The 26,422-nt window shown below is 38.3% G+C and overlaps 1 protein-coding gene across 4 annotated transcripts in view; it reads left to right on the top strand.

Moving 5' to 3' along the window:
• Nucleotides 1–26,422, top strand: part of DACH2 (dachshund family transcription factor 2) — a 304,580-nt gene that overhangs the window by 128,325 nt on the left and 149,833 nt on the right. For all 4 annotated transcript variants that reach the window (XM_040614672.1, XM_040614671.1, XM_040614670.1 and 1 more), the window contains exon 2: nucleotides 24,863–24,978. In XM_040614672.1, coding sequence (XP_040470606.1) covers nucleotides 24,863–24,978 — 116 coding nt within the window. The remainder of the gene's footprint in view (nucleotides 1–24,862; nucleotides 24,979–26,422) is intronic.

Genomic DNA, 26,422 nt, shown 5'->3' with positions numbered 1-26,422 from the left:
GTTGCTAAAGATCAAGAGCTATTTTAAATCACAACATTGAAAAAGTCAAGTTAAAAATACCCTAAAAGAAGGCTAGTGATGGAAAATTTAAATATACAAATATATAATTGTTAAAGGTAAAATTCAAACACAGAAAAAAGGCCAGTGCATTTTTTTCTGAACAGTTTTTTGTTGATTCTCTCATTTTGAATGTTGCCCAGTGCCTTTTTAGTTTGGAAACAGTTTGGGTCAGGGGCTGCTCCTTTGAGAAAACCCTTAGTTGAAACCTGAACAAAAATACAAATTTTAGACTTGTTTACAATATGATAGGGCTCAGTGTCTTTACTAAAAACTGAAATGCTAGAAATTTATGGCAAAATTTGTCGGGACTTTAAGGTGCACATCAGTCACTGTAAAGTTAGAACTCATGGCCAGTTTCATTTTCCTCTTGTTACCAGATGCTCGGGGTTTTTTTCGTTCTCTGATATTAATATATAGTATGTTGAGAAAGCTTATCATGAAACAACTGTGGGTACAAGTGCTTGTTTCTTCCAAAGAGTTTCAGAAACTGAGGTGTGATATATTTAACCGATTCAATCTCAGCGTCAATTTATAAGGCAGTATGCATATATTGTAATTAGGTCAAATTGAATAATTTATGGTGGTTTGAAGTTTAATTCCATTAAGAAATGCACACAAGGACAAACCTGGAGTTCTTTCTTGGTGCACAGACCTGCAAAGAGGATTTCTGTCTGTTGCTCCCAGGAGCTTTGAGGGTTACAGCATTTATAGGGTCAGTCGTACTCACAGAGCCACAGAAGGGTTTGGGTTGGGCTGGGAGGGAGCTGACAGCCCCCCGAGCCCCAACCCCCTGCCAGGGGCAGGGACACCTCCCACCAGCCCAGGGTGCCCCCAGCCCCGTCCAGCCTGGCCCTGAGCACCCCCAGGGATGGGGCACCCACAGCTGCTCTGGGCAGCCTCTGCCAGCGCCGCCCTCACAGGGCAGAATTTCTTCCCAGTATCTGCCCTAAGTCTGCCCTCGGTCAGCTTAGAGCCATCCCCCCCGCCCTGTCACTGCACCCCCCCGTACAAAGCCCCTCCCCAGCTTTCTTGTCGGCCCCTTCAGGTACTGGAAGGTGCCACAAGGTCTCCCCAGTACATCATTCAGGTCAATGTTACCATTTCTATCAAACTGTACTGTAGTAGGGATCTACAGAGCTAACATGCTTTCTGAGGTGTGTGATCACACTGAACCTATTTATAACTGCCTTTAAATTTTTTAACCGTAAGATGTTTTCAACTTGAGTAATTTTAAATCATTTTTATGCTATGCAAAATCATTATTATCAGTATTAGAAAGTTAAAAATGAGCATACTCTGGAAAAATAATGCAGTATTAAAAGTGAAGTCCATTCCCATTCTTTAGGAAAACATGTTTTATGACATGGAAAAAAAAAATTATTTCAAGGCTTCATAATTGCCCTCCCCCCCACCCCAGGGAATGCCTACATCCAATGACAATAAAAATCAATGCGTAAATAAACACAATGAGAACATGCTTAGCAAGCACCAAACTTGGGAGATTTCATGAAAAAAATTTGGCTTGCAATGAATTGCTGAAAAAATGTTCTTGTACGTTTTCCTTTGAGATTAAAACATTGCAACCTAAGCAGAATTTCATCCCAGACAGATTTTATGTGATTTGAAAAGAAATGGTTTCTGATGTATTTGAAAAAGAATCAAGTTATGTACTTTGCACTTCTTTTAATGTCAATTAGTCATGGTAGAATAATGCTTTAGAATAACTGTGCTCATTTAAGTATCACTGGAAAATAACCGGCAAATAACCTTTTCAGTTAGCTAAGGAATTTATTCTGTCGTTAATATTTGCTTAAGGAAAAGCTGTACAATTAGAGCTGAGAAGCAGCAGTGGGGAATACTGAAGGAGAAGACTGAGAGTGTGTTAGCATCGCTGTTACCAGAAGGAAAACTGTTTGTTACGCATCGTTACAAAGTAATGCATCCAGTGCAAATTTCTATACTATACATATTTTAAATCTAAAATATCTCTTTGTATATTCTGAAATAATGACAGAAGTGTGGCATGGTGAAATCTCTGTAAAGGCTGTTTTTCCAGGTTCTGTAATCAAGGCAGTGAAACCTTAACCTGTTTTTTCACTTTCCCAGTTCTGCTCCACAGGTGGCCTGTGGGATTTGGGGAATTCTGTGCCTTTATACCATTTCTGATTTAAAAATGATAATTGCTGATCTCTGAAGTGCCATTGGACCAGTAAAAAAAGTTGCACTTTTTGCTGGTATGTGCCAAGATCTGCTTACATATGTTGTTTTATTTTGAACACTCTTTTCACATCTGCTCTTTACCACATAGAATATAGTAATGTAAATCTTAATCTTTCATTTTAAATCAGCTCATTCTTATGACTTAATCATTTTGACTGCTGTGTTTTCAATTCCCTCTAGCTTGGTAATATCTTTGTTGTAATTAAGTAGCTTGGAAATGCACATGCAGTTCCAGGTATTGCCATACAGGAGCAGATGAGTTAGGGCAGTTCCTTCCTTTTCTGACATGATGCTTCTAGGCATGCAGCCCAGCAAAAATTCAGACATTTTCCTTGTTTTATCACATCTGCCTAATTTGCAATCTTTTATAACGCATAAATGTCTCTCAGTATATTAACGTTACAGATGTTGCCTCTCTTTTTGAAAGATAAGTTTTCCTTATTTTTTATACTTCATTAATTTTGCTTTTAAAAAAAATCAAATTATTTTTTAATCTTCTTTTATTCATGCAGCTCTCATTGAAGGTTTTTGTAATGTTTCCCCTTTCCTGTCAATGCCATCTCTTCTGTGAGGCTTTGTTTATACTTTTCTGCTTTCCGTTTAGAATGTGTATGAAGATATTAGATCGAGTTAGAGCCAAATCAACCTATTGCTGAATCTTCAGGGTAGCTCCTCTCCATACCATCATTTGCTCTGTTTCAGTCTGTGACTGCTCACGTGCATACTAATCTTTTATTAGAACAAGGCACTCCGTTAGTTGATTTTTCTTTTTAAATTACAATCTAAATGTACTGCATCTTCTTTTTTTCCCATGTATCAATTGTGCAAGTTATTTTCTAGAAGGATTTTTTTTTTTTGCCTAATGGCAATGCAATTGTGTGCTCTCGTCAGCCAGAGATCGTTTTCTTTATGCTTCTTTAACTATTTATCAGAAGTAAAGTTACTTCTTCAGGTCAGTAATTACCTAGACCTACATAGACTGGACACTGACATAGAACAGATTGTTATGCTACCTTATCTGGACTCCTTTAAAGCATTTTTCCAATAAAAGCTATTTTTAAAATTAAGGGAAAAGAACCCATTGGCCTGGAAACTACTTTGCTTGAACTCAGGTTTTGCTTGTTTGTTTTTAATAGAAAGGGAAATTTTTAGTTAAAAATAGTGTTCAGAAACAATTCTGCAGCTGTGAATTTTTGCACTAGGGTGGTGAGTATGTTTTTATGTATTGTCGATACAGAATTGAAGCAGTCCCCTCATGATTTCAGTTGCAGCACAGGGTGAATTTTTCTGTTTGTAGTTATTTAAGTGTCTCTGTAATACAGGCTTTCAAAGACAATCCAAATACCTCTTGATGATAAACACTGCTACCCAACTTCAGTGAAATTTGTAAGATTATTATGTAAGAAATTTCTAACTAAAACCCCACAAAATTGTGCTGGTGGTGTCAGAAGCATAAGCAGTGATTGTGGTTTTGGTGTTCCAGACACGGTTTGTGTGTGTTCCAGAAACACTTTCTATTCCTGTGTACATATACATTGGTATATGCTGTGGCATATTGGGGATAGTTAAAAGCGGTGTCACTGCTGTCTGTGAACTTGCCTTTGACTTTGATCAGAGCATCTGCAGTATTGGAAACAGGATAAAAACTTACAGTTGTATGGAAACTGCAGCAGGCCCTCCTGTCTTGGTTTCAAGTTTGGGGCAGCTGTTTGAGAAGAGGGTCGCTCAGAGTCCCTGACAACCCACAGAGCCGTTGTGGTCACTTAAAGATCACAGTTTGTGGATTTTTATGTCTCTTCATTATTTCTCTAATTTGAGATTTTCTTTGTGAAAATGGAAGGACCCAGTGTTCTTAAAGAGTACCGAACTATTCCTTTTTGAAAGTGTGCATGCTGAGTGCTAGTTGCTGCTGTTGCTAACCTGGAACAGGATCTCTGGTGCCTGAGGTGTGGGAGAACTCGCACTGGGGCAGCTGGTCAAAGACGGTGTTGCTGTTTGTTCATCTTTATTCATCTTTACCCATCTCCAGAAATGGTGTGAGTCAGATTTTGTGTGCTTTATATAGTTGCTGATGCTAACTTCATTTCTTTTTCTAGTAACACTGAGAAAAGATAGCTGTTGCTTGTTTTCTGATTATTTTTTTTAAATCCTACTAAAACTCTTGAATTTCAAGGAAATAAATGTGTATCTAAAATGATAGAAATTGGTTATAGTGGGAGACACAGAATTATGTGAATAAGAGCAGTCCAGATGACCATCACTGTGCAATTAAGTAAAGAGTTTAATTTATTGTCAAATCGGTCAGTTTATTGTGTGATGTATTTGATAATTCTCCTAAGTTAATTAGCTGCAAGCAGATATTTTATAGCCCTATGGCCCGTCTGTAAAATAATGCAGCTGGTTTGTTTTCAAATGGGAGAGTAGTCTCATGTAATTTCTCTACAGCTTTAAAAAATATCTTAATGTTATCTGGAATAAAGCTAAGCTGGAAATTCTGTCAGCCATTTAGTCCAAGGTGATTACACCAATTTGAGAATGTCAACAATTACACAGTACTCATGTTTAATTAGTAAAAGGGAAGCACCTGTATTTTTAGAGGAAAAGACTCCAGGATTAGACTGTACAAATTCAAATTGTAACAAAAGACAAAAATGAGCATATTATTCATCCTTGGGGAAAATCAGTCACTGGATGGGCTCTGTTCATGGAAAAAAATGCAACAAATAGTTCTTTTTGCATATGGTCTCTCCGTGCTTTTGTACTGATGCATATCAGTAATGGTGTTTACAAGTCCTTTGTCTGTCCAACAGCAAAACAAAAAACTTAAGAGCAGTTCTGGTGGTTAGACAGACCTGTAACACTCACTTCAATATCTCAAATTTTACACTTGACTTATCATTCCAGACTGAAAATGTGACTTTTTATTTATTTTCTTTAAATCACTTTTTTTAAGCCACCATCTGGTTGAGGCATTTTAATAGGCTATATTGCTCTAGGAGTTTTCTTAAGACCTTTCTTTGGCTGTTAATTGCACATTTATAATTATGTTCTTACAAAAAGATAAAAGAGTTTTGAAAAATTATTCTTGGCAACATACCTAAGGTGAAAGCCTGCTGTTTTAATGCGTAAATTATAATGTGTGCAGTTGTGAAGAGTGGTTTTGTGAAATGCTCAAGTAAGCGCAAGAATCTAAGAGAGCTGTCAAAGAGTTTGCACTCTTAAGGGGCTAATGTTCCTTGAAAAACAACTCATAATATGCTGTGCCTGAAGGCTAAATGAATAGTTTAAGTTAAACACAATCACTGACTTTCTGGAAGACAGATAAAGAACACAATTGTTCCTCAAGCAAAGTTAGAGAAATGAAAAAACCAGCCTCACTTTGATGCCTGTTTAAAATCATTAATTTTCCTGTGAGCTAATGTAAATCAAGGATTAAACAGAAACAGTTACCATCTGACCCTTATAAACTAAACTTCTGTGTGGCTCATCTATTTGAAGTCAAATCTACCCATACATCTAAACAGGAAACTGAACGAAAACATTTTTTCTTTTCATTTCCTAGATCCTGCAAACTTTTTCAAAACCTATTTCCTTTTAAAATTTAGTCTGCATACTTACACATTCCCTCCCCCTGCCCTCCCTTCCCCCGGCAGGGTTTTGTAAATTTCCTACTGGTTACTATACAGAGTAGTGCGGAGTAGTATAAGAGGGCGCTCTCTGGGCGTAGATGTTTCTCTAAGTACCCATCTTTGCAGAATGGTTTTGGGCTGTGTGAGGGATCCAGGCTCATGTGTGGGCTCCTGGGAGCGTACATGTATCCCGGCTGTGGTCTGGGATTTCATGGCTGTAGAGCAGCTAATGCTGGGGATTCAGGACTACGATTTCTACCTACAGTTCAGGGTGATTTCCACCTTGTAGATCTGTATTTCTCTGTCAATAATGACATTGATCTTTAGAAAATACTTTGAACTCTACAGATAAAATTACTATATATTAGATTATTATGATTACTGTTATTTATTTGCTGCAAAGATAAATGACACAGCTCTGTTGCTCACCACTTACATTTGACATTTGTTGACAGTTTAAAAAGGTGGTAAATACCTACCAGAGATTGCTGTCATCTGTCATGTTGGAGAGATACATAGTGCACGGTTTATAGAAAACACCTTGTTCAGTGAATGTGTAGTCTTGTGTGTGCATTCATTGGAAAATTCTCATCTTAATGAATTAACATGCTGTATGTAGCTTCTTTATCAGGTGTTTCCATGTCAAAAGATCATCATTTCATAGCTGGTCAGTTAAAGTCTCATACAACTTTGTAAGTAGTTTGAAGTCAGATTCTTCACTCTTCTGCACATAATCTGACTATAAAGGCCGGGTACTGACAGTGGAGAATTCACAGCCCTTAGAGGTACTGAACCGTCTCTTCCCTTTTGGTCATGCCTCTGTTTTGCCTTCCTAGCCCCTTGCTGCAGGATTATGTCCCCATATAAGTTGCTTACAGCAGCACTGTCGCTCTTTGTGATGCATTATTCCTAGATAACAGATATGCAACAACTTCTGGCATTGCGCTGTCATATATTGAGTTTCCAGAGAGGCTCTACGTGTTTACTGTAATCCTCATCTTTGGTAGAGTTACATGGATAGCTGATACCTGAATATTTCATGGAAACGAATGCGAGGTATACAGTGTTTTTAAGCTGTGTTGGTGGTATTTGGTACATTGCTTTACATGGCCATTTTGGTTGCTTACCATTGTTTCTCTTCTCTTCTTGCGTGGCTGTAGCCTAAAAAGAGAGGAAGATTCTAAATGGTTTTAACTTGTCACACACCTACAAAATAATTTTGAGATACATGCCTGTGCAGTCCCAGTGTGGAGGCTGCACCTGGATCTTTCACTGTCTTGGTACTCATTATTCTGCCAGTTTGGCTATGAAAGTTGTAGTCCCACACCTGTGTCCGCCTGGTGCAAATACCCTGAAGAATTCTCTGTCTGCTCTTTAACAGTATAGTTAAACCATGAGTCCTTCAGGGAAATGTCTCTCCCTAAACAGAATCATATATTCAATATGAGAGGTGTTTCATATTTTTTTTCTCCAGTAACTGGATGAAGAATATAAAGCCCGTTGCTTTTGAAAAGAATTCTCATGCATAAGCAGTAGTACAGAAGCTTTTTCTTTAAAGACACAGTGATAAGGAAGATGATGCTAGACCATCAAATTCCTTCCATTGACAAAAGGCGTTCTGTTATAGAAAGAAAATGTAGAGGGCCTTCTGGAACCATAATAGTTGGCACTTGGCAATACACTTGCAGCAAGAAATCTGACCAGAATTCTGTCTTAATATAGTGGCTACGTGCTACCCCACTCTTTTTCTATAGTTCACTCGAGTTAGTTGATAATCTCTTCAGAGGACTGAGGGGGCGAATGAGCCTCAGAACTCTGGAGCTGGCACTTATCGAATGTACAGCATCAAAACAAGATGTAGCACGTGTCAGACTGGTCACCTTCTGCAGAAATGCTATTTTCCTTGGTTTTGCCGTTGATTAAATAATAGTTGTATTCATCTGTCACTTCATTGTCATATAAAATCTGTGTATCTCAGACTGGTCCAGTGGAAGAGGACAGCAAACTTACTCTGCTTAAGAGGATAGTGTTACAGTGTTAGAGCGTGATCCCTCTTGCATCGAAAGAAAAAAAGGGTTCTTTTAATGATTTGGAGGGCAGCAAGATAGGACTTTAAATGAGTTTGGCTATGGACCAGATAATTGTCTTTTGTTGATGTTAAAACACTGGCCACAGCAGTGATTACAACATAAGAATACAAAAGAGGCTTTATTTATACTGTACTTTTCCTTTCATGTTTCCAATCATAAAAATAAATACGTCTTATTAGAAAAGAAAAATTTTACTTGATTTGCTTTGCATGCTGGGAGGCATTAAGTATTTCCCGTTTTTAGGGGAAATGTGTCACTTGCATTTAACTCAGATAAAAATAAATGAAGATAAAACTAATTTAATTTTAGAATATAATTTTTTTATTTCTTGAGCAACTGTTGTTTTAAAATGGATAGCCTGCTGAGAAAGAAACAAAGCCACTTCAACAAAGCAGGAAATCAATAACCACAAGAAAGGCTAAAGAAAATTAATGCTTACAGTGTGAGCAAGTGACATAAAAATTATTTTCTGGTGTAAGAATGGTAATAATAGAAAGCATATGGAGTGGATGGAAAGCATGGTAGAAATATACATAGAAAAGATGTGTTCTTTATTTATAAATAATGACCTCTGTGTTACAGTATTTAAACTTTGAAGTGTCTAGATGGTGATTTTGCTTCCTGATTTCCCCACCCCCTAGTCCTAGGTAAATATTTATGCTTGCAAAATTTAGTAGGCTGGAAGCCATGGAAATATATGTCTTTCATTTATCTCCAGGAAATCTGGTTACAAACACTCTTTTACTTGAATTCTTTTAGTCTTTTTCAACAGCTTTTAAAAAACCGTCTTTAGTGAGGAGCAGCGAATTGTGAATGTGATGTATGGTTGCAATTCTATTGAAGTTGGTGGCAAGACTGTATTTGCCCGTAGTAGGAGCAGGATTGTACTTACGCAATCCCTTGCACAGACCAGCACATATCTTACATTTTCTCTGTCTTCTTGACGCCAAGTTAAGTGTCGATTGTTCAAACTGAGGGAAGCAGAAGTGGATGCTCCTAAGTTAACACATACCATGTACTTTCTGGAAGGGTCAAACCTTTCAGTCCGAAGGGGGATCTCTTAAAAAAATCAACAGCAGGTATGGCTTGTCTGATAAACCGTTGTATCTGCTCTAGGAAATACTTTATTTCAGGAAATCCCCAAACCTGTGAATAACTCCTGCCACTTCTCAGTGTCCTGAACTGATTCTGGCTTTTTCTGTAGTTGGCTCCTCCTAGTTTGTCCTCAACGTATGTGACAGTCTAGATGATTAAAAAAAAATGCATTTACAAAATGGCATTGTGTTTGTTTGTCAGTGGCAAACAAGTTGTAACTGTGGTGAGAAAGGTTTGTGAGTGTAGCTTTTGGTCAGAAAACTACTTCTTCAAGTTATGTATAAAAAACCCAAGTAGTATTTGAAGCTCAGTATGATTTGAGAGTAATTATTCTTGCTTGGATTAGATACGTATCTGTTAGACCACTTGGGAGGGAAAGGGTAAATGTTCCTGGAGGAGCACAGGGATTTTTACCAAGAAGGGAAAGAGCGATGCGGTAATCTCTTAGGGGAAGGAATGAGACCTGCTGCTCACAGAGTGCAGCGGGGAGAGGCTGGGGAAGAATTGGATGTCGTGGTGTCCTTTTTGAATCCATGTTTCTGGTAGCCAGCTGAGTTACAGTTTCTAGTTGAAACTTACTCTCTCTCATACAATCAGCTCTGAGATTGGCCACATTCAGAATCAGAGTAGAGTGCAGTGTGGTTTGTTTACATGAGCATTTCAATCGTCTGCTATTACCAAGAGTTTTAATCAGGTAGTATTTGTGTGTCTGCGTGCGTGCTTATGTGTGTGCAAAATATGGCATATTTCTAGCATTACTGAAGGGTAATGCTTTGTAAACATAGTTGAAGTTACTACTCTGGTTTTATACTGAGATAATGGAGAAAAATTCAACCATAAATTTCTTGTGTATCAAGATACTCCTCTGCTGCCTCTTCTCCAGCCTCAGCTGCCTGTGCTGACCCATGAAGCTCTATGTAGTAGCGACAGTCCTGATGCAATGTTCTTCAAGAAAATTCTCACCTTTTGCAAGAGCTATGTGGCAGCATTGACTTATGGTACAAATGCACCAAGATTTTGCCTTGGATGCAAACTAAATTTATTAGCATGTTGTTTTAATCAGGGTTTGGGCAGATTCAAAATTATGTTGAAGGTAAGATCTCTGATCTCTTTTGGAGAGGTTTTAACTTCAAGAATTGTTTTTTGGGCTTTAGGGGGTGTTCCTAAGCCTGTTACTAAAGTCAGAGTCTGAGTTTAGGCAACTTGTGAAGGTGGTACCCACCAACCACCATCACAGCACTTCTTAAGTACCCTGCTGCTCCTTACAAAAGCTGTCCTTTTATCCCGTGGTGCTGAGGCATTTACTCCTTCGTGGTAGTATTACTAATTTTTCTGTCTGGAAAAATTAATTATGGGTACTTATTTTAAATTAATTCACTCACATGAAAGTTTTTTAAAAAGGAATCAAATTATTTTCTTTCGAGTGGGTTTTTTGGGGGTTTTTTTTGGTTGTGGTTTTTTTTTTTTTTTAATGTATTTATTTCAGTGTCATGCGTTTGAATATCCCTAGTACCAGCAGAGGCAGTATCACATACCTTGATGATCATTTTTAAGTCACTGCCAGGAAAAGTGATGTGAATAGTTGTTGGGCCAGCCACAGAATTCACTGTTTAGCATTTATCTTCATACAAAAAATTTCGTCTTTCTAGAAGAAAGCTTTTGAAAAAAAATAAGATCATAGAACACATGGTCGGTTTGTTTGCTTTTCTGCGTTTATAGTTAAAATTAAGTCTTTCTAATGGCCTTGCACTGAAGTGATAGCCTTTGGGTATTTGCTGAAGCCCGCCTTGCGGTGCCCAGCAGCACGGCCTGTGGTGGGACAGGCAAGGATGGGGGCTCGCGCTGCCGCACGGCGGTGGCCATCCTGGCCAGGGCCTGGCTGGGCCCAGTGGGGCTGGCCCCGTCTGTGGCGCCCTGGCCTCTCAGGGGGCCGACACCGACACCTGGGCACCTGCGCCCACTACAGAGTGAGGCCTCAGAAGCATTATCTTTTGTTTTGCTGCCAAAAATATGAAGGTGTTATTTGTTCAGTCTGTAACTCCGTGCATATAGAGAAAGTTCCTGTTGAACGTACTTTTCAGAGGGGTGTAAAAAGGTAAGAAAATACCCTGTGGCTCAAAACAGAGGCTTGACAATACCAGCAGTGAAGGTTGGATTGTATATTTTTTTTTTTAAACTAGTAAAAAAAATAAATACTGCATGATCAATTATTGGGGGGGGGGGGGGGGGGGGGGGAAGAATACAGTGGATAATCCATCACTTAAGGCCTTTAAAATGAAAATGATATGGCTCTCCCAAAACTATGCTATTATCTTTGAACATGTGAGCCTGAATCAGCATTACACACTCAGCAAGGAACATTTTTTTTAGCTCTCAGGAGAGGAGTCCTTTCAAGTCCCCCCAAAACAGAATCATAGCTAAAATAATGGCTAAAAAAAAGAGGGAAGATCCAAGACTGGACTTACATTGGTATTGGTGCTTAGTGCCACAGAGATGTCTACCAAAACGTCACTTGAGGACACATGAAGGGCAAGAGGCAGAGCAGGCAGTGGCAGCATCCCCGCTGTGGTCGAGATGGCTCCTCAAACGCACACAGGTATTTGGTAGTTGCCCCTTGGGAGTCCTTGCTACACACTTGTATTTCCAGAAGCTGTGACTAGTGTAACCTCGAGCTGAAGGAATGGCGTTTAGTGTCCTCAGAGAAAGGAAGGACGCCAGTTGCCAGTGTTCTGGTGGTTCTCAGGTCATCCTGGTCAGGGATTTCCCCTTGTGCCCTGGGGGGTTTTCTGGCAGGTGGGGCTAGGGTAAGCAGGGACATTCAAATGTGCTCGGTGTACAGTCCCATTCATCTTATAATAACAGGAAGATTTTAAAGAGAAATGTAATGTGAACTTTTGCTTCTGCCCTTTTTGTATTTCGTGGTCTTAAAGGTTTGTGTTTTGTTGTTTACAAATCCTTCTCCCTTTGTATGTTTGCAGTGGAAATAACCTTGTCTGTCTCCGTAGCTAGCAGATCAAACACTAACAGTCACAAAATCTGGAAAGGTAAAAAGGTGAAGCAGTGTAGCTACTTACTTATACCGCCTGTTTAATTTCATACTGTTCCAGGACCACCAGCTAACTGAAAGGGTATTTTCCGTGTTGTGAAGGTTAACCCTCAGATGTTTACTTCTGAGGGTTACAGTCACCTAATCATAGGGGCTCCTTTTGACTGCTGTGAACAATTCTTCCTTTCAACATGGATATGGGTGCAAAGGGTGATACAGAGAACTGTTTCTATGTTCTTTGATTTATTATTCTTTAAAAGGTGACTTGCTATTTTAAAACTTTGAGGAGTCTTTGCAAAATTTTGAAAACACTGAAACTTGTAATGCAGAGATTAAAACCACTTAAAGCAAGAATAGTTTCCTGTTGCATCAAAGTTGAATTGCTATGACAATATTGTACTGCCACAGTACAATACACCACTGTTATGGAATTAGCTATCATCTCATGTGGGTTATATGATACTCAGTGCTGTAAATACATCAAGTCTTGTATTAGGCTTCTGTCCATAGATAATAGGCTTAAACAGTCACATTTTTTACACGTTTCATTGAATTGAATCTTATTGAGATACAGCTCAGTGGAAAACAGCAGTATTTCAAAACCTGTTCTTTGTAATAATGTTCCTCTAAATTGGCATTGAATTCAGATACAGGTCAAAAGTAAAACTTGTAAGGATCTAATATAATTCTTTGTAATAGATAGTGATTCCCTGCTTGGAAAGTATCCATGCAAATATTTGTAAAAGTATGTATGTGGAAACTATAAAATAGGCTTGAAAAGTTTGGTGCTAAATTAACTCAGATGAAAGCAGATTTATAGCTCCTCGGTGTAATGGCGTATCTTTGCACTAGGTTGGACTGTATGCTGCAATATATGTGATGTTCAACTACATTAGTGAAAGGGAGTTACATCCTGCCCTTTCTCATCCAGTTTTTAGTTCAATACTATTTTTTGTCTTTGAGACAAGCCCTGAAGATTTTATACAGGTCACTTTTTCATTCATGTATTTCCTTTGTAGGTAAGATTTAGACCGTTCACTGTCACCATGAAGTGCTTACATGTTCCTTTTGCCAAGAGACAGTCCATGGTTCAGTCTCACGGTCCTGGTTTTGGGACCCACATCTTCAAGGAGTGATGGCTGGGCTGAGTGATATTCTGCAGCCTGGGGTAGAGCCTGCTGACAGCCCAGAAATTGAGCTGTCAGTCAGGGATGGAAGCCCATCAGGCTCTGAACAGACATGCAGTGAATAGCGGCAGGTAACAGAGACCTGTGTGGTCCTGTGCGGTTGTCCATATGCTGGATTGAGGCTTACTGAAAGAGAATTATTGACGCTTTCTGTGGCTTTTTGAGGAAGGCAAGCCGTTAAGGGCTTGCCCGTGTAAAGTCTGTTCTGTCTGTGTCTTTGCTAACATCAGCTGTAGGCTGTTCGGAGTGGAGCTGTGTTTGTTCCCATTCTGACCACAGTGCCCACCTTGTCATTTGTTTACGTCAGTGCTGAGCTTTCACATACAGGTGCAATAATCCTAAAAACATCTTTAGTGGCTTTCTTCTACATACTGTATAGTCAGATATTTTAGGAAATGAAAGAATAACCAGGATGCAAATTGCATAATAATACTGCCTGTAATCTCCAGTGGTTCACAGTTTTCACTGGATTCAAAATCCAAGTAGGACTACCTGGGTAGCTGAGCCAAGGTTAGCAAGGCTCATTATATACTTGGCAATATCTCTGGCACTTTCACATTTGGTTTAGTTGGACATCTTGGGTGAGCATTGTTTTGACAACAAATCTGTAATTTAGATTTGTTGTTCTGGGTATGTGGTTAGTGGCGTGATTCCAGCACCAACAGGCCCCCTCCTGAGAGGTTTAATCTAGGTAGAGTGGGTAACAATAGTAGTAAAGACAAAGCAGCAGGAACTTTGTCCCACTGGGTATGATCTCAAGTTGCTAAATGAACTGCATTTTATTTTATTATGCATTTATCAACTGTGCCACTGCATCTTTGCTGCTACAGTTAGTATTTAATATAGTTATACTGAATTTGTGTGTGTATACATATTATGTGCTGTAGTCAGCTTTCAGTTTCATTACTGACATACCCTTAAATTGAGCTGGTACAACGTGTTACATATGTAGGCCTTTCATCTTGTCTGCAGCTGTGAATCACCGCAATTCTGAAATTCAGTGATTTATTCCCCTTTTTCCTATGACAAGTGTTAGTCGACAGGAAAAAACTAACAGCAGGAATGTTGAGGTCCTTTTTTATTGTCAGGCACAGTCATAAGTAATTCAGAAAGAGTTATTTTTAGATCTCAATGAACGAAAAATTCTTTTTTTGGTTGGAAACTTACTTTGAAATGCCTTTCTTAAGTAAGAACCAATCACTTCTTCTCTCTTGCAACTAGACTATAGTAACATACGAATAGTAGCAGTTCAGGTAACTCTTCTGACCATAGACCCAAACTCGTTTTAAATAAATAACCAAATGATCCTGTAGACCTTAGTCAGGATAAATCTGTAAGACACGTGTCTTATGTATGGCATAGTTTTACAAAGAATATTATCTAGTATTGACTCTTCCACAATCTTAGATTTTTTAATATAGTACTCTAGCAGTGCTTTTTAATATATCTGTTTTAAGAAATTTATAGAAAGCTCGTTTAAATGTTGTATCACTTTTTTGCACAGTTAAAAGCAAGCAAAATTACTGCAAGAGGAGACTTTTGCACTTCTCAATTCTTAGTGCTTGGACATTTATTTTTTTTTCAGACTTTTCTAAACTTACATATCAACTAATTAGAGAACCTCAGTTTTCAACTATGAAACTTTGAGGAAAAAACCCAATGCCACTCTTTGCAGTCTCTCCTGGCCCTTTCTGAGAAGAAAAGCTTGGAAGTGTGATTTTTAGAAACTTAAAGATTACACAATTAAAAGCCAAATAAAAATGTGCAAAATGGAGCTTTAAACATAAGAATTTTATTTATTCTTATGATTTCAGGGTCATGATTTATGAACATTTGGGTTTAGAAGTACTGTAACTAGGTCAAGTAAATGATGTATAAAATAGCTTCACAGTTATACTTTCTGTCAGGTGAGTTGTCAGCCCTTAAATTGCCTGTTCCATCACATTTCTTTCTTTGACAAATAAAAAATTTAATGAATCTTTATCAAGAAAATGTCAACACTGGTATCAATAATTGCAGATGCATTTGGACTTTGTGGCAAACGTGGAAACAAAGAATTTCCTGTGGGCTAGAAAAGGGAGAATAAAGCACAACACATTTCATCTCCTCTCGCCAGGCAGGTGGCTTTCTCTGGCTTATCAGGGGAGCCAGCGCTCCCAGGATGTACCAGACATAGCTGTCATCTAGAAAATAAATACACAGCTGTAATTTAGAGAGTGACAGAATAGAGAGTTTCTCTGCTCCCCAGAAGATCTTCAGGTGGCCACTTGAGGAACATGCAGGGTAAAGGGATTTGGCTTGACTGACTTGCAGTACTGCCAGCAAGGTTGTCCGTAAGTCCTGTGCAATTTGTAAAACGTTATATATGCAGAAATTTTGGGAGCAGCCTCTTTGTTAAAAAGTGTTGCATGACTTTCTCTTAAGCAAATGAGAAAATGCAAGTTTAGAAACAAACATGCTGGAAAACTATGCTGGGACGGTGGTTACTGTTAGTTCAGATCAAACTGGAAGCGTGTCCTAGGTGTAGGGGCTGCTTTCAGTTTGGTTCAGGGACTTCAATAATGGCTTGGTTGATGGGGAAAAAAAAAAAGAAGCATAAAATGCTTATTAAACTTAAAGATAGCGCCAAGGTGGTGGAGGTTTCACACGCATTGGAGAATGGCATTAGGATGCAAAATGATCTTGACAAAATGTAAAGCTTGTCTTAAATAGATTTCAGTTCAGTAAGGACATAGGTGGTGTAAGAAAAAAACTAAAGAGGCTCAAGTTACGCTATTTCTACCTGTAATCTAGGGATAAGGTATGTACCTTTGCTGTTTGTAGCACATGTTCAGGGAGTCTGAAGATCATGGATATAAACACTATGTCTTTAAGTTCCATCTGTATGTATGAGAACTTCACAAAGGCAGAATATGACAAGTTCCCAAAAAATACAATGTCTGTAAAGCAGGAAAATATAAAATGGTTTCCATGTCTGCTGAGTAGGTGGCAAAAGGTGCCTTGTTTAAATTAAACAGAGAAGAACTAGGTTTGATGTCAGCCCCCGTTTCCCCAACAAACCTTCCCTGCTAGGACAGCTAGCCTAAGCATTGGTGTGGATTTGCCGAGGGATGTTGTGAAATCTCCAGCACCGAGCACTTCCAGAGGCAGGCCAGACTACTGTTTGTCAGGAATGATTTGAGTGTGCGTGATCCTGCCTTGGGGCAGAGGTAAGAGAGAGCAGGTGATCTTTGGAGGCATATTTCAGCTTTATGATTTTGTGGGTGAACCCGACAATGCTGACACCCCAAATGCTGCTGCTCTTGAATTTTGTTGTTGCCTCACACTCTGATTCAGTGTGACTGACGGCTTCTGTCATATACATTGCTATAAAGCATCGGGGTAACTATGGAACTGGTGTATTTAGCAAAAACCAATATCCAGCTGGGTGTGTGGTGGTTTGGTTTGTTTCTGCTGTGTTGTATTCTCAGGCAGTTATCTGTATGAGTGACATGACTTGGGCTATTGCTAAAAGGTGATTATGGCAATAAGTCCAGAATGTAAAGACCTGGGGGAGCATTTTAGCCTTTGCTGGTGCTGTGCTGAATGCCCTCAACACCACCTGCCTGTCCTCCCAGCCCCTGGGACCGGGGCAGGCAGGGCTGTTCAGAGACCACCTTGCCTTGTCATGTCCACCACCTCACACCATTCCCAGGGGAGGGAGGTGGAGGAGGAGGCAGAAAGCATTTGGCAGGTGGCTGTCTCAGCTCACATACTTGATCGTTGCTCAGCATCCCCTCTTCTTATTATTCATAGTATTAGTAGTTAGCACTGCACCTGGTCTCAGTGGGGTGAGGAGCTCCCTTTAAATGTAGAGGTGAGACCAGAAGCAGAGGATAACTGGGAATCTGGCAGAAAACAGAGGATGGGAGGGAAGCAGTTAATGGTAGCTAGAGTCTGAAGGACAGAAGTGATGTGATAGGTGGGTTAAGAGCAGAAAATTAGAAATACTCAGAAAGCTGGACAGTGGTCAAATGCAGAAGAGGTGGATTGGATGAAGTGAACTGAGTGGGATAGGAACAGGACTGGTATGAAAATGAAGAAAAAAAAAGTTGGAGGTTGTGTAAGCTGTGGCTAAGACACCTTCACCCCAAGGACCAAACCTTATGGCGGTAATTTCAGGAGAGTAACTGTATGTGGACCTTGGTGACAGGCTTGGTGAATTGTGCTTCCAATTCTTCCGTGTCACTCTTGGCTACACTGGTGAAAACTGAAAGGAATGGAGATCATAGGTGCTAGAAGTGCTCCTGGCCTGGAAGGAAGAGATTCCTTCAGGTTGGGAAGATGTAGCAGAGCTGCCTGGGGCAGCCTGTTTTACCTGTTCGGAGTTTGAAGCGGGACCCAGTTCAGACGTCTGTGCGTGTGAAACCATCTGTGGGCTGTGAGCTGGGACACCTGGAGACTGCGGCGAAAAGGGAAAGAGTGGCCGTATGGGGGGGGGGGGGGAGGGGTCAGCTGGTGCAATTGTCGCTTGTTGTCACTGCTGCATACACAGCTTGTGTGGGGTGGGTGTGTGTCTGAACTAACCAACGTACTGCTCGATAAGGGAAGTATATGTGATGTTATTTTGGTCTGTATTGACTTCTACTAATTCGTGATTTTTAGGAAGAACACAGTAATCATGTACTACTTTCCATTCTTATTAATAAATACATACAAATAAAGATGTGATATTGCACTTTAGTCCTGACTGAACAATTCTGTGGTATTAAGGGAGTCTCTTTCTCTAACAACAACACCAATTCATGATGACAGAAAAAAGTTCAGATCTGTGATGCTTTAGGAACAAACTTCCACTGACATTTTCACTCAGGGTGATGTTGGGGACCTTCCTTACTGAAAAACCCTGGAGGACTGAGTGGGAAGGTTCTGTTTTGGAATGTCAGAGCTTTTTTCCACAATGTCCTTCTCTCCGGTTAAGTGAGAAGGGACCACACCGAGCCTGTGGAAGATGAGCTGTGGCTCTCCTCATGCCAGCGTGGGCACTGTTTTATGAGAGTTGCCATAGGGACCAGGATCTAGTTATCAGCTCAAACAACTTCATGTATGATTAATGTTAATTGCCCATTTTGCATGGATGACTTTTTTCCTCCTGCTGAATTGGCTCTTGTTGCCTTTGATGTGGCTGGCGATCCAGTGTCCTGCAATAGTTAGACAAGTGATCAGTTTGCCAGCACTGAGAGGAGACAGAATCAGGTTGCTGCGAGGTCAGGGTTTGCTTCTCTTCTTAAACACTGAAAGGTCAAGTAGAGTTTAACTACCATTGGCATTTTTGAAATGTTGTAATAAATGCCAGAGCAAGGAGATTATTCCAAATCCATGCTAAAACTAAAAACCTTAGGATAATAGGAAATAATTTTAATGCAATTCACTGATACTACGTTTATTGGTAAAAGCTTCAAAGAGTATCTTTCTCAATCGCTAGGAGGTACTTCATGATCTTTGAGGACAGCAAAATTTTAATTTGTGATTGCTGTTCTAGTTTCAGGAAAGCAACTGAGACTGTGGGCTTTTGTTGTTGATATGCTTTTGGGTTTTTTACTTCTGAGTACTTGTGCCAGTTACTGCCACTATTTACCAGAGCAATTTATGCAGCATGTCACATAGAACTTCTGTATTTCTCCTTTAAGCCTGATAAAATATGTTGCTATTGAAGAAATCTGTAATACATATGAGAGTTTCCTAAATCACAAGTCTAGCATATTTTTATACCAAATAGCTCAAGCCTTGTGGAATCAATAATTAATTTATTAACTGCATACCTTGAAAAAACAAAATCAGCAGTCCTTGCTAGACTGCCTACTGCCAATTCATAAATAGTTGATGACAAAAATGAAAAGTGTAGAAGTAAAATTCAAATCTTAACGATCAAAGTACTGGGTACCTCATCTATCACAACTTGGAATAAACATATCACAAAATGTGTCATATCTCATTGACACTGCAAAACATAATGCTTTCCCTTGTTATCTAGCTAACTGCCAAGTCTACAAAGTTTATAGGCTGCTAAGATAATGTGCTGGTGGTAATCCACTTCAGTTGCAGAAATATGAAGTACTGTTGAAATATATTTCTACTTCGTTTATTCTTTGCTCTCGAGAGGATAGGATACTATTTCAGTTCCTCCTAAAGAAGCCCAGTGAATGAAAAGCAAAACATCAGGATAAATTATGCTAAATGGTGGACTAGACCCCAGAGGAAATCACGCTTCTGTGGCACAGTATTCCTCCATTTATCTTACAAATGTTACATCTAATGTTAATTTTGTAAAGAGAAAGCATTCAAAGATTCATCTGATCCTTTAAATAATAGCTTTAGTGTTAAAGTGTTATTTGTCAAACTCATACCATCATAACTTACTTTTCTAGTTCTGACAGACCATTCATACAGAAAATATTTTGGGCTACTAATACATAACATTTTATTTCACAAAACACAAATAACCTAGTAATTAAACTCCAAAACTTAACAAATAATTGCCAGCAAGCAATTACCATTCAATTAAAGAGTAATTACATGGTTATTTGTGCCCTGTAAAATAAAGCATTACTGAAATCAGTAACGCAATCAATATTTTAGCAGAAACAGGATGCTGCAGTGATGGACCTTTCAACCTGTGCTGATTAAATTGTCATCCAAATAACAGTTTCCTAGTTAAATCACCACATGTTTATTTGTCTTGATTAATATGCAAATTCACTTCTGATTCTAGTAAATCTCCTATATTTAAAAGCACAAAAGTAGAGCGCTATCATACATCAACAGTGATGTGCTGTATGTTTCCACTGATTAATTACATTTCACAAAGTGTTGATGAATTTGTGGATTTTATGAAATATAGTTGTCTATAATAAGTAAAATAGAGTTACAAAAGATGGAGCTGATCAGTAATTTTAACAAAATCACAAAAATAGCTTTATTATATGTTTTGATTCAAATTAAAAATCCTTCGGATGTCTAGGGAGTATATAAAACATTGAGAGGAAAATAATAAAATTAACCCCCAACAGGAGTGGAAAACAAAGGAAAAACAGACATTAATGTGCGATTTCTCACCATTTTTCTATATAAATTTTAACTGTCAAATAAATATACTGCTTAAAACTTAATTTAGTCTCTGACAAATTTAATTCCAAACAAAATACAAAAGTGAACAACATGCAGATTAGTTCATTTTTCTCTTTCAGAGTTAGTGATTTGGCAGGGGTGTGGTGGGGAGGATGACAAGGATGGCTGTAGAACCATAGTGTAAATACAGGTGAAACCCCAAAACTTCCAGTCATCTTCACTTTCAAGTAATTGATGGCCCAAGGGCTTTTTGCTTTTGTTTTTGTTTTTGAGAGATGCTAATAGAATTTAACCAGTGTAGACTTTGAGCTGGCCAATTTATTTGCATTTATTTAGTAAAAAGAATAAAATTACTAAATTTATTAATGAAAAACAACATTGCACTTGTGTTTTAGACTCCATGGTCTTTGCTTGTGACTAACTTTTGTACTTTTAAATGTTTTTCAGTGATATCTATCAACTAGTAGTTTCTCACTGAAGTAACATCTAATTTAGAATTGAGTCATTTTCCATTCACAAAGACCTATTGATAACAAACACAAAGTTTTTTTAGAGGTTTTAGAATCTCAAAGAAATACATTTAAACTTCTTTGAGGCTGATTGTTCCTGTTTATGCTTCCTTTGCTCTAGACTTCTTGAATATATAACTTTCTTGAATTAAATAAAGGTGAAGAAGAAAATGCAATAAAAGAGCAGTGTGACAAAAGATTAGGAGAAATATAATTTAATAAAGTTAATTTTTTTATGCTAATGCTTTTAGTATTTATATGCTACTACTTACATAATCACAAATAATGTCTTACTCTCCCCAAATAATTCTCCTTGCCTTACAGTTCATGCTCAAGGTATATATTAGCAGTTTCCCCTGAATTACGAAGATTAGATATGTTCTAAATAGTAAACGTGCCGTTTGTTGAAATTCTGGACTTCGTAAGATGACAGGAAGCATGCTAGGTAGAGAGTATTGAGATAGACCAGTGTGATTTCATTGCTTGGTGATGTCAGCCCTAGTTCTGACAGGCGCGTATCTACAGCATAAAGTAAATCCTAGAAAAATTTTGAATCTGCTACTGTTTTTGTTTCTCTTGTATGTATCTTATTTTAAAATAAGATTTAGAGCAAACATTTATGTCCTGTCTCTCTGAAATTTCTGGTTTCACATTTAAACAAAAATGCCAGAAAACCTGTTTCTAGCAAAAATGAGACCAGAAGCGTTGGGATTCAGATATGCTACCGAGGTGCTTTCTGTGAGTTCTGGTGTTCTTCCAAGCACAGTACCTTGGTTCGTGATGAGTGATATGGTTGCTGGTCATATCCAGGCAGTCCAGCTGAAAGTGTGAGGTACCTGCCTGCAGACTCAGCGGCAGCATCTCAGGGTGCTGGGTTTGGCTCTTGCTTCATTTCCTTGGTTCAGAACCAGGCATACAGCATTGAAGGTGTTCACAGGCCAATTACAGGGCATGGTGTTAAAGACCCAAATGGTTCCTTCTCACAGGTGGTGTATGAGTGACAGTCAGACAGCTATAAGTAGCATCCAGCCTTTTTTTTTTTCATTTCAAAGCTAACATTAAATTGACGACAGTGGACCTTGATCTATTTTGAATGGGTTCAGCTGGGAGCAATTCCATTCAAACTGTTATGCCTACAGCTATGTAAGACCAGTATTTGGCCCCTTGTGGTTAAAGCTTTATAGTAATATTCACTAAAAGGGCATGAATATGTTAGAAGTATGCATTATTTTTTTTTTCTTCAGAGACTATTAAACCCCTTCTCCAAAAGGACCACAATCCCAAAGACACCAAACCCCAGAGAGAACAGTGCTGTGTTTTCTCAGCGGTGCTTGTGTTACTTGTGTAAGTAGGCAGGATATAAACGCAGTCAGTGGGATTCTGAAAGGGAGCTGAGTGAGTTTTGGTATGAGCTTCTTTCATCATCTCCTACAACTCTTCTAACCCTGGGCATTCTGTACAGGTCATTGCGTAACCACAGATCGGAGAGTTTCACTTCTGCTGTAGTATGTGCTGTGAAACACCGCAAGAGCTGATCTGGTGAACCTGTGGGCTATGTGTTGTCTACTTGTTCAACAGGGTCATTGACTTAAAGTGCTGTCGGTGCAAAAATTGCCTAACAAGGAACGAAACTCCACTGTCTCTCCTTCTCTTCTTCTAAAAACTATTTATGAAAAATCATAAATAAAATTTTTCTTCATAAAATCTTTTAAAACTGTTTATTTTGTTAATGTTGTTCTTAGATTAATATCTACATATGGAGTTTTATGCAAAAGATTTGTTAGTATTTGAGCTTGAGAAGAGAATGTTTTGTAGTTTTGTTGATTTGGTTCTCCTGCTGCAGAAAGCTGCTAATTTTAGGGGGGTTGTAATTTTTTTTTTCATTGTGAGTGCTAGCTAAGCACTTGCACGTGCATATGTATAAGCACAGATTTCTGTAAATCAAAAGAGCAACAATTCTTTTTTGTTTAAAACTCTCATGTACCAGCCTAATACTGTCTGTTAGAAAATATTCTTGTGCAGTGGATGATTGCAGCAGGTGATTTTAGTAAAGAATGGTATGTGCATGTAACTTCCTGTGAAGCTCCATCACTCTTACTTTAGGCTTACTTTATTATAACCTAGTGAGTCTAGGGTCTTGTAGAAGCCTTTCCACATAGCCATCATAGTATGATAAACAAAGCATAAAAAAGAAGAATGGGAAAAGTACTGAATAAAATGAAATTCAAAATGGACAAACCTGGAACTAAAAAGAGGGGGGAATAGTTTTATAGAGATAAAATAATAAACCAACAAAATGATTTGTGCTACTTTGATGTACAGTAATACAAAATAACACTAGCACACTGTGAGAAATGAACAGGTTAATGGTACCTTTGTGTAGTGTTGCTAGAAGTTGTCTCCATTTAATCACAGAGTTTGTCTTACATTGATGGAGGGCTTTGCCACTGTAAGTTGATAGAGTGAAGTTTAACTTACATTTCTTTGTGAATTAGAAGTAATTTTGGAAATGCTTTGTATTCAAATCTCATTCCTTGTTACATTTTAGTTATTTTGTGCAGTGTTTTGCTATGTTTTGTCAAAAGCTGTATTATTCAACGGAGTAAAATTTGTTTTGACCAAGGAGAAGCAGCAGTACTTTTCCAAATATAAGGAGGTTGCATTTTTATTAGCTGGCTTGGGGGGAAAGAGTTCATTCAAACGGTGCTTTGGTCTGTAAATCTCTGTATTATGATGGCAGCTGTATAGGATGATTATATGTATGCACTCTGATGTAAGGCATAAATATGGTAGTTGAAAACAATAGTTAAATATAACAGGTCTGTAAGCAGACCTGCAACATTTTGTATTTGAAACTGCAATTGTAATTGACAAACAGGTCAAGGGACGGTGAGAGTTTTGATAGGTTGGGCTAACGTTCTTGGTTTAACCTGCCTGTAATAATTAAAACCACCAGTCAATCCATAAAGATAAGTAGTCAGTTTAAGAAAGCTTAGTGTTAAAGTATTGCTGCATCTTCAGAGGTAGGCAGTTATCATCCATGATTTGGAATGCAAGATTTAAGACTATGTTATATTCAGAGTTTTAACTTCTTATCTTTAGGCAGCACAACTTTTAGTTTTCTGTGGTGCGGGTGTGTGGCATAGATTTTGGAGCAGTTACTGCTGTGACCCCTCTTCACCAGCCACCTGTAAGGTCGTGGAAGCCCTGCATAGTGGAAAAGCTTGGCTGCTGTATGAATAGTAGAGGTACAAGTGGAAGTGCCTTCTATGAAACAGTCTGGTTAGCCAGGCTGTGCTGCCCAGTCAGCCCTGAGCTGGTTCATAGCAGTGTCTGGAAGCAACGTGGCTGTACTCGTCCAGCATGGGGGCTGAGCTAATAAATTCTAGTACACACAGTCTGAATAGCTCTGGCATCCCTATCATTGCATCGTTAATTCACAACCATAAACCGTGGCTTGTGAGCATAGTAATGCATCTAGTTGCATTTTCAAGGCTTCACATGTGAATTACCCATGCACGTGAATTTCTTGAGCTCCATTTTACAGACAGTAATATTAAAGGAAGATGCTATTTAGTGAAGTAAGGGTATAATAGGGCTAGAAATATGGATTGCTTTCTTTCTGGTATTGTGGTACAGATTAAAAAAAAAACCACCTTTCTATTAATTTATGTGACTTTAAGCTCATGACTGTGTAACCATAGGTGCTGTTTGGCAGTTCATTGTTAGTTCATTTGAAACCTATACAATTCTGATATGTTTAATCAACTTATTTTTCTTTTTTTCCTAGGCAAGAATTTCTAATATATTTTTTGTGTATCACTGATGGTTCGTATATTTTATACAAATCAATACCATGTGTAGTAAGCAGATATTTCAAAAAGAAAATACGTTTTCATTTATCCTCTTATTTCATCAGCTCACGACCAGGAAGACCCCCCAAGCGTTCGCTAGGAGTTGCAATACAAGAAAATGCACGTCTTCTGCCCCATGGAGTTCCAGGCCTCTTATCACCAGGACTTATCTCTCCAACAGGTAATAAAATCCATCAGATGATCAGCCTCATCTCTTCATACTGCACAGCAGTTAAAATAAACTAATATTGATCTAACTGCCTTGTCCTTCAGGGCTTTTTCAAGCTTTACCAGAGGTTACATTATTGGATTTTTTGAGTGTTCATGAAAACTCTGTTTTGTATCTACGGTGACTGAAATCTAATGGATTTTTAATTTAGTTCTTTATTAATTGTAATTTCCTTACAGGAAATGCCATTAAACATGTTATTTTAATAAAAGAAAAAAACCTGAGAAAATGAACTATTGTCTCAGAGAGCCCTGTAGCATGCATTACTTCCTTTCAAATGCATGTGTATTTTAGTTCTCATGGGATATGAACAGCGTGGCTAATGCGTATTGTATTGTAACATCGTTAATATATGCTGGGAAAATACAGAAATGCTTGTACAAATTATAGAAGAAACACTTGAAAAGCAGATAAGTCCGCATTGCCACAGTGGATCGTACTTTAATAATCTGCATTCAGCATCATAATTTGAAAAAACTAGCATGAAAATATGTGGCATTATAAACAAGCCCTAAACATAATTTAATGCATAGTATTTTATTTCACTTCATTAATTTATTAATAAGAGTTTAAATTAAATCTTGTGCTATCCTGATGAGTGTTTTATTTTTTTATTAATTGCTGTGTGCTAAAAGGAAGTTTATTTTGGTAGTAAAGCTATATTAACAGAATATATTCATAAAAGTAATTGTTTAAATATTCAACAGACTTAACAGTTGTAGGATTACGGTCAAAGTCCAGTCTAAATATATTGTATCTCCATAATAACCACACTTAGTGAAGTGTTTAGCAAGATATAAAGTCATAGAACATCTTACAGGGAAAGCAGGGTTAAAAAAATTATTGATAAGGAATACAGTAACTTCTGTCTTGATCTTGCAGATTAGTCTGCTTGCAGAGCCTGTTGCACTGCAACTAAGTGCCTCAGCGAGTCTTGGTGTTCAGGGGAGTAATAAAGTTAAGATCTTTAATTTTTCCTATGACAAGTGTCATGAGGACTTCACAGTGAACCGGTAACTTTTATTATTGTGGAAGTGGAAATGAACTTTTCTTAAGCAATAATCACAGTAAGCTTAACTGAAGTAGTTAATAAAGCATTTTGCTAGAGCCAGGTGCCACGGTTGAGCTAGTGCAGCTTCATGTACTGTTCATATATGTGGCAGGGATCAAGAGCTGTGTTTTCACTCTTAGGAGCAGTTTGTAAATGAGGGGTTTTTTAGTAGCTCTGTTGTGTTCTCAGCTCAGGAATTTAATTGATTTGGTGGTATTTATGTTATTACTGATAGGCAGGAAAGCACAAGAACCACCTTGCATTGATAATTTTTTCTCAGAAGTCCAGAATATTCCATATTACTTTCCCACCCTGACTGTGTTGCAAATAGGAGACAAATGTGCA

This window comes from Falco naumanni, chromosome 14 (genome assembly GCF_017639655.2).
Source record: "Falco naumanni isolate bFalNau1 chromosome 14, bFalNau1.pat, whole genome shotgun sequence".
NCBI lineage: Eukaryota > Metazoa > Chordata > Aves > Falconiformes > Falconidae > Falco > Falco naumanni.
The sequence above is the reverse complement of the archived record's forward strand: the minus strand, read 5'-3'. Positions and strand labels throughout refer to the sequence as shown.